At 41.6% G+C, this 8,720-nt stretch overlaps 1 protein-coding gene across 1 annotated transcript in view; it reads left to right on the top strand.

The window, feature by feature from the left end:
• The first annotated feature begins 3,264 nt into the window (after positions 1-3,264).
• LOC115903896 (cytosolic phospholipase A2 epsilon-like) overlaps positions 3,265-8,720 on the top strand; it is a 32,761-nt gene continuing 27,305 nt past the window's right edge. The window contains exons 1-2 of the mRNA XM_030948766.1: positions 3,265-3,291; positions 5,032-5,104. Coding sequence (XP_030804626.1) covers positions 3,265-3,291; positions 5,032-5,104 — 100 coding nt within the window. The remainder of the gene's footprint in view (positions 3,292-5,031; positions 5,105-8,720) is intronic.

Genomic DNA, 8,720 nt, shown 5'->3' with positions numbered 1-8,720 from the left:
TTCAGCAGCTTTGTAAATTCTGCAGGCTCTGAGGAACTCTGGTGCAGTTTCAGTTCTCAACTGTTGGTCCTTGTTGGAAATATTTTTGGCAGAATTAGATAGTCTGTTTGATTTTGCCTCTGTACTTTTTCAGTGATGGTGAGCACCTGCTCTTTCTTAGTTTTACCAGCCCCATACTGGTTGGAAAACACATATTCCTGAGACAATCGAAACAGCTCTCTGTAAATGTCTTGTACAGCCTACTTTACCGTTTGTATTTCCCATCTCAGAATCTGTAGTGCACCCTAAAATCTCAGGCGATCTGAAGGAAACCAGAAAAGGTAGCTTCTCAGCCACTGGCATGGTGTCTCATATGTTCACACTAGTTTTGTCCCAAGTGCCAGTTCTGGCACTACTACCAGATTTACTTCAAACAGAGGCATTTGACAGCCTTGACAGCTTGACAGCCAATGTCTGCGATGAGCTCTCCAGCTCCATGCCCTGCAGCCCTTCCTGTGGAGAAAATTCCTGCAGAGAGAACTCTTGGGTAGGAGAGGTGACAGAGGCCTAGAGATTGGCCCGTCGTTTCCCTTCCTTGTACGAAGTTGAGCTAGTGAACACATCTTTTGTGGGTAAAACACCTCTTTTTGTATACTTTTGTTACTAATATTTCTGCTGTTACAGTGTGTTTCTTATCCCACTGTTTTTTGCTTTCAGTAAATTGTTATCTCAACCCATAAATCTCTCCTTTTGTCCCTCCCTTACTGGATGGGAGGGAGGAGAGGGGGTGGCTTATCTAGAGTTTAATTTCTGGCTGGTGTTACACCACCACAGGGTGGTCCAGTCATTCCCTACCTCAGCTGGACAGTGCTGTGTTAGCTCTGCAGGGCCAGGTTCCTGCAGCAGAGGGTGCACCCACGAGGGTGGCCAGTGTGAGAAGCTGCCAGAAGCTTCCCCCATCTCCAGCAGAGACAATGCCAGCTGGCTCCAAGACTCACCCACCGCTAGCCAGGGCCAAGCCCATCAGCAGCAGTTGTACTGCCTCCAGGATAATGTGTTTAAAAATGGGAAAAAAACCTGTGCAACATCAACTGAGAGGAGTGAGAACATGTGAGAAACAGGCCTGCAGATATGAAGGTCAGTGAAGGAGGAGGTGCTCTAGACTTTGGAGCTGAGATTCCCCTGATGCCTGTGCTAAACAATTGTTAAATAACTATTTAACTGGCTGTTCAATGGCCATGGTGAGGCAGGCTGTCCCTCTCAGCCCTTGGTGGCCCATGGTGGAGCAGATATTCACCTGCAATCCCTGGAGAACCCCACATGGAGCAAGTGGGTGCCTGAAGGAGGATGTGACACTGTGGGAAGCCTGTGAGGGAGCAGGATGTGGCAGAACCTGTGGGCCCATGGAAAAAGGAGTCCACACTGGAGCAGGTTTGCTGGCAGGGACCCATGCTGGAAGGGTGTGTTTCTGTGGGACTGCACCCCAATGGAAAGGACCCACCCTGGAGCAATTTGTGACGAATGCTGCCTCTGGGAAGGACTCAGGTTGGAGAAGTTAATGGAGAACTGGTTTCCGTGGAAGAGACCCCACACTGGAGAAAGTGAAGCTGCTGGGGTGGAGGAGGTACTGAAAATCAGGAGTAAAATAAAGCCCAAGAAGAAGGGAGGGGTGGAGAAAAGGTGTCTTACAATTTAAGTTTTATTTCTGATTATCCTATTCTGATTTGATTTGTAATAAAGTAGGCTGATTTCCCCAAGTTGAGTCTTTTTTGCCTTGATGATAATTGGTGAGTGATCTCCCCCTGCCCTTAATTCAATCCATTTGCCTTTCATTAAGATTTCCCTCCCCTGTCCAGGTGAAAAGGATGGGGCACATGATAAAGCAACTTTGGTGGGCACCTGCTATCCAGCCAAGGTCAAACCACCACAGCTTCTCAGTATTGCTTGGTTGTGTTTTGTTGAGGGTTTGGAGTTTTTTTGGTTGTGGCGTTTTTTGGGGTTTTTTTGTGTGCTTTTTTGTTTTTACGTTGTTGTGTGTGTGTGTGTGTGTGTGTATTTGTGGATTTTTTTTTGGGGGTGGAAGGGTTTACCTAAGGGGAAAACATATTTTTCCATAGTCTAGGTATTAACAGGTACTCCTGCCCTCTCATCATCTTCACGTCCTTCCTCTGGACTTGCTTCAACTGGTCCATAATTTTTCCAGTGCCAGGACTCCAGAGCTGGGCACAGCACTGTTGGTGGGGTCTCACCCCACCAAGAGCAGAATAGAAGGGCAGAATGCCCCTCCTCAACCTGTTGGCCACACTTCTTTTGCATCTCTTTAATTGAAAGGTTATTGAGGGTAGATTCCTAACCCTAAAATGGTTGCTTACTTAAGTAATTTTCATTCAGAAAAAAAGTTGTAAGGTCAGAAATTACTCTATTGTCGATGTTCCTGGCATGCGTGGGTGGAAAGAGAAGACAGGTTGTGGCTGCTCTGAGCATATAGTATCACCTCCTGCAGCTCTGAAGAGGTGGTTTCATATCAGAGTCTGGGCATGTTAGTAGCTGGACCCATACAATGGCTACTGATCTGCTCCTGCACAATTTTCTGCCAGAAATTTGAAGACTTTGGTGTCATTTTTACATCACAATTGGATGACACTACATTGTGTTTAAAATTTCAAGATGTTAACATTTAAGATGAATCAATGTGTGCCTTGAAGTTTTGTGTTTGTGCAAGTCTTCTGAAAGCAGGAAAATTTATATCCCACTAACAAATACACAAATTAAATAAGGAAAACATCTACTAATAAGCAACTTCAGCCCCTCTATCTCCAAGAAAAGGAAAATAAATACAATTTGGTTGAAGAAAAGGCCTTCTAAAGTTATTTTATTTATGATACTTTTGTTTGCTAATTGGGGTGCTGTATGCCTACATGTAGCTACTATTATCTTTGGTTTGGTAATTGCTGAGGCTTCTAGAACATAGATATCCATGCATAAATGCTGTGAGTTATCACACCCTTATCTTGAATTGCTGATAACTCTTGGCACCTTGGTGTGTACAGCCTTCCCCAAACACATACCTCTGGTATTTAGCTATCAAATATACCCAGCAAACTCCCTCCCCTTTTCTTCTCATACTTTCCCTTCCATGGAATGAGGAAGGTGGGGCTTGGATATACCACTTGCTCCTCAGCAGGCGCCTCCTTAAATTTTGCAGAGGTAGTTTGTGAATCACAGCTGTTGCCTCTGACAGTGAAGTGACAATCCATCTCTGACCTGTATGCAGCTGGGAGCAGGATGGGCTCATACTGGAGTGCTCGTGAGGTAAGAGTGTGAAAGCTCTAGGAGCTGAAGATGGCCTGAGGTGTGTTTGTGGCTGGGATTCTGGTCAGGAGAAGAGGACTTGTGAGGTTTTATTTCTAATTTCATGCATGTACTTACTTATTTATGTAAGGATGACTTATACTTTTGCTGGTATTAGTTGCCTTGTGGAAGGCTGTCTTGGTAGTGAAGTTCAGCCACAATGGGTGGTTGACACAGAGGCTGGGAACCTTCTGAGTGCCTCACAGGAGCTTTCTGTGAATTTGGGATGAATCTGTGGTTTGACCCAAGCATTATGTAAGCTGTGCTCTTTCACAGTGCAGCATCTGCCAGCTGTGACTATAAAAATATATGGTGTTCAGTTAGCTGTGCTGGCAACCACCTGGTAGTGATGCACACAGGAAGGTCACTGCCTAAAACCAGTGATTAATAGTGATGGTCTTAGTTTCATATTTGTCCATGACTTATGCACAAAAAAATCTTGATCTGTCTCAGAAGTTGGGGCAGGGGTCTTTTTTTCTTTTGTTTGTTTATTTGTTTGATGGAACATAAGTGGAAGGGAAAGCCCTAAAACCGACTGTTGGGCTCCAGTGAACATACTCTGTCTCCTTCTCAGTTCTGAAATTAACCTTCAGTTTGCTATGAACAAGTTATTTGATTATTCTGTGCCCTGCTTCCCTGTCTGTATAATGGAGATTATAGAGCTTCTCTCCATATATGTGGATATGTGTTGAGATAAATGTGAACTGATGCTTGCAGATCTCAAATGGGGCATCCCCATGGCTTAGGAAATAACACACATGAATGTCTAACCAATCTAGTCAAAGAAACACTAAGCATCTACAAATTCATCTTTTTAAACAGAACCTGGCAATGGTCTTCATGTGGAAAGTATGCATAGAAAGCAAGGAAAGAGACTGTCCTCTCTGCTCTTCCCCTTTCCCTTAACCACTGAAACAGCATCAAGAACAAAAGTAGAGACTTCTTAGAGATAGGGGAGTGAGGGGAGATTTTTTCCACCCAGAACCCAAACCCAGACAGATTACATTAAAACATGCCTTTGTCTTTTGGAGTTAGACATAAAAACATACCAAGGTCAGCTTATCATAATTTGAGAGTGATGGGAGAATTTGTAACTTCTCACCTGGATCAATTCCTAACTGGACAAAAAAAAGGAGTGACATAACTCCCTTAAGGAATTTGGTGGAGTCATTTTGCTAGTAGAGAATGGGACAGGAACTAGGTAATGCTTTCAGTGAAGTAATAGCTAAAGTTTCAGGTACTAAAATCTGCAAGAATTTATAATTGTTTTGAGTCAGGTCTGTTATTTGCCTTTCCTTCTGCACTTGACATTTCAGCTAATGATCCTTCTGCAAATACCCAGCATCTGGTTTGATTGGGGAAGTCTTGTTAACATCTCTTCCAAAGCTGTTTTCTTGCATCTACTTTTTTCATGTTGTGCTGCATTGTGCTGATGGTGCCTCACTCACTAAACAGTGCCACAAAAATATTATTTCTTCTGTCAATAACATATATACACAGTGGTATTCCTTCAAAATTTTTCCCATTTTTTAAACGCTATGTAGACGTGATTTTAACGTCCAAAGTAGTGCAAGCAGTTCATCTTCCAATTTTGCTGCATGGCTTTGAAAATTCCAACAGTAATTTGTGGGAGAGCATGTTTTATGAAGCATAAACAATTTAATGTTAATGCAGGTAATAAAATTTTTCATTTTTCTGCAGAGTGATGAATGCCCCTGCTGTTCATTCTTTGTGAAAATCATAAGAATGAAAAATCTGAGAAAGGCAGATCTGCGTGAGTATTGCAGTCTTTCTTTGCACTTTTTAGTAGTTTGGTTCTGAAAGCAGAGAACGTGTGCTTGCTAATGGCATTGTAGTTAGTATCTGTGTATGAAGTGACACCATGATTTCAAATATTGATGAATATTTGAATTTGGACTATGCTTTGAATACATTTTTATATAAACAATACATTTTGGTTTATAGCATGTTACTATTATTAATGGAAATAGCAAATATCTACTGCGGTGCACTGTAAAGTACCTTAACTGCTAACAAGGTTCAGAGCCAGATTGATTAACAAATTCAAGTGTTAATTCTCAGTTGCAGTTTTTGAATTTCTTTTTGTTTTAAAGAAAATAAAACGTAGAAGGAGCACTATATGTCTTATTGTCAAACAGCCTCTTTTTCTGTCAAAATTTCACTGAAATTTATTCAACTTAGATTTTCAGGATAAACAAATACCACTGAAATGTTTCTGAGGACTTAGAATGGGTAAAAGTGGGAGTGAAGAGAGAACAATATCAGGTGATCCTCGGGTAGAGAAAGAAAGGTCAATATCTCAAATATCTGACTCAGAAATAACAAGTCAGGAACAAAAGTGAAAGGAAATGAATATAAATCTTTGTGTATCAAATAAGACCAAGTGAACACAGCAACTGTATTTGCCTCCATGGAGATTTCTATTAAATTCTTGGTTTTCTGCCATTGTGTCTAGCACAGGGATATTGCCTTTTCTTGAAAACAGCAAATCTTTAGAAAAAAGTGAAAGGATGTTTCAACTTTGTCATTTCTATCTCAGCTGAACAGTTTTCTGGCATGTTACCACCTCAAGGGAATTTCTAAGCTGCCCTGACAGGCAATAGCATCAACATAGCCACCTGCAGAGCTGATAACCAAATGTGTACCTCTGGCCTTAAAATCAGGGATGTTTCTCTCTTTCTCAGCACTTTAAAATCTTTCGAAATTATGATCTTTACATTCATACAGACAACAGAGCTTCCAGAAATCAATAGCTATTTATCTTAGCTGCTTATCTTTTATTAGTATTTATCCTGTATCTTCACTTTGAGCAAATGATTGATTACCTGACATCAGGTTTGAAGCTGTAACACTGCAGATTTGCTTCCAAAGCCAGATGTGGAAGCAGGTCTTTGATAGAAAGAGGCAGATGAAGCAGTACTAGGTGACAGGGTCTTAGAGGAGCTGCTTCATCCACTCCCCATTCCAGTTGCTTTTCTTTATTGTGTGCAAGAGAGCATCAAATTTTGCTTACCCTCTGAGAATCAGGACCAAGTTACCAGTGTCACAGCAGAGAGTCAGTGAGTTTTTATCTCCCCTGTGCATGTACACTCTCTCAGAGCAAATAATTTTTTTGGTAGAGCCATGCCACATGGTGTGATACACACAGCACAAGAAATTAGACTGTTAAAAAGCATTATATTGAATGAGAAAACCAGTGTGAGAGTGCAGTACACTTCTTTACGTGGCTCACATTTGTTTTAATTACTATTTCTGTACAATTTAAAGTTGTTAAGAGAGACAGAGATGAGGACGGAGAGTTGAAAGATGGCACAGAAATAATTCCAGCTGCAAAGAGCCGTTGGTGCTCTATTGGAGTCAGAATCTGGTTTTGGAGCACTGCCTGTCAAGCATGAGGACACTTTGCTTTCCTTCAGCTGTGGCATTGCACACCTGATTGGCCCTCTTTGTGCAGCAGGACTGCTACCCACAGAGTCCATGTCTTGCACATGGACGTATAACATAGGACTTATTTTTTATTATGCTTAGCTGTGGCAATCACATTAATCTTTTCCCTGTGTATCAGACAAAAGGTTGTGTTTGTGCATGGCGTAAGTGTAATAACAAGGATTAGGCTACTAATATGCATTGAAGTCTGTTAGGAATAAGGCTTACTTATGAACCAGAAGGAATGGCTCGCTAATTATGAAGGTTATCAGGTAACTATAATCTAAGTAGTACATATAATGAAGACATAGCTGTTGCAACTTCTAGGCATGTTTGAGTTTGGCTAAATTTTCCTAGTGAAAATTTAAAAGGATAGTGATACCAGACCACTCCAAAGTCTCATTTTAATTGAGAACATGTACCCAGAACTGGCTTACAAGAAATGCTTTGGGATATGACAAACACTGAACCATGCTTTTCCCTGCCCCACTTTTTCAAGAGGTTTGTGGTTCTTGAGGTCTGTGGCTGGGAGATCTGGCTTCTGAGTCAACAGTAGTGTTTGCATTTAATTGTCATACCCCAGATTATTTGCTTCTGGAGGCCATTAAGGGATCTTATTTTGATACTTGTCATCTCACTTTGCTCTGGACAGGAACTCAGATACTCATTTTCAATTTCACAGGAAAACACCATTCCCAGTTTCAGGATGTTATTCTTTGAGGAGGTTTATATGGCTATATTGCTAACTGAATAGTTACAGACATTTCTTTTTTCTCATTGCCTTGCATGTGCAGCAGAAATGCCTGCATGAGAAAACCTGGTCCTTTTCAGGCTGGTGTGAAAAGGCCTTTTTTGCATATTAGATATGTCAGCTCTTACACCAAGACAACTGTCCCCTTGTATTTATCTCAAGAATTGCAGAATGCTAATCATTATATGACTGCTTTAAAACTGAGACAGCTTTGTGGCTGTCACAAATCTTCTTAAATACATCCAGCATTCCTGCAAAATCTGCCTGGAGGGTGCAATTTCTTTGCAACTGTCAAACAGGGCTTACCTGTGGCACCAGAAAAATAGGGAGTCACTGACAGCATCAGGAGCAAAAGTCACAAGCTGAGGTGCCTGGGCTCTCCATGCTCTCGTTTTCCAAAAGCTTGTCCACCAGAGAAGATCACTGGAAGAGGGCATAGTTTTTCTGTTCACGTCCCACATTTATTTCACAGAAGCCAGCTTTGTGCCGGGCTCTGCATTTCCACCATTTAACCATGGCATGGCTACTTTCTGGAGAGACTTGTCTGCCAGCCAAGTACCACTGCATTTCACCCTATTGCTGCTTATAACAAGAGGTGGATGTGTGTTGTGTAGATTCCCCAGAGCAGATCTTGTTTTCAGCATGGCTGCCCAGACCTGTCTTGTTGTGTACAGTCCCACTGGAGCACATCCAGCACTCACCGATCCCAGAGGCTGCCACCACTGCAGGCACAGCAGGCCATGGGCTGGCACAGCTGGCAAGTCTGGTTTTGCACAACCCTTTTCTCAGTGGCTGGGTTCACTGATCTTCCAGGAGATAAAATATCTTCTACACTGCAAATTGACATCTATGGAAGAGACACCTGTTTGCTTCATGGGCTACAAGAGAAATATAAACTTAACATTTTCTACATATATGTATTTAACAGAAATACTCCATTCAGAAAACAAAAAAAAAAAAAGTCTTTAGAATTGGTGGCACATCCTAATCAGTATTTCAAAAAGTCCAAGGCTACAAAAAGTTTTTCCTGGAACAGTCTACAGCTACTTTGTTTTGTTTGTTTTCTTTAGTATGAAAAGATAATCAGCATTCTCAATCGATAAAACTTTAGGATCCTCTTTAGCTATAGTACTAAATCTGGGCCTTATTAAATCTGAGCCTGTTGCTCTGTAATTTCTTAGCAAGCTCACAA

This window comes from Camarhynchus parvulus, chromosome 5, assembly GCF_901933205.1.
Source record: "Camarhynchus parvulus chromosome 5, STF_HiC, whole genome shotgun sequence".
Classification (NCBI taxonomy): domain Eukaryota; kingdom Metazoa; phylum Chordata; class Aves; order Passeriformes; family Thraupidae; genus Camarhynchus; species Camarhynchus parvulus.
Note: the sequence above shows the minus strand (reverse complement) of the source record. Positions and strands in the feature narration are given on the sequence as shown.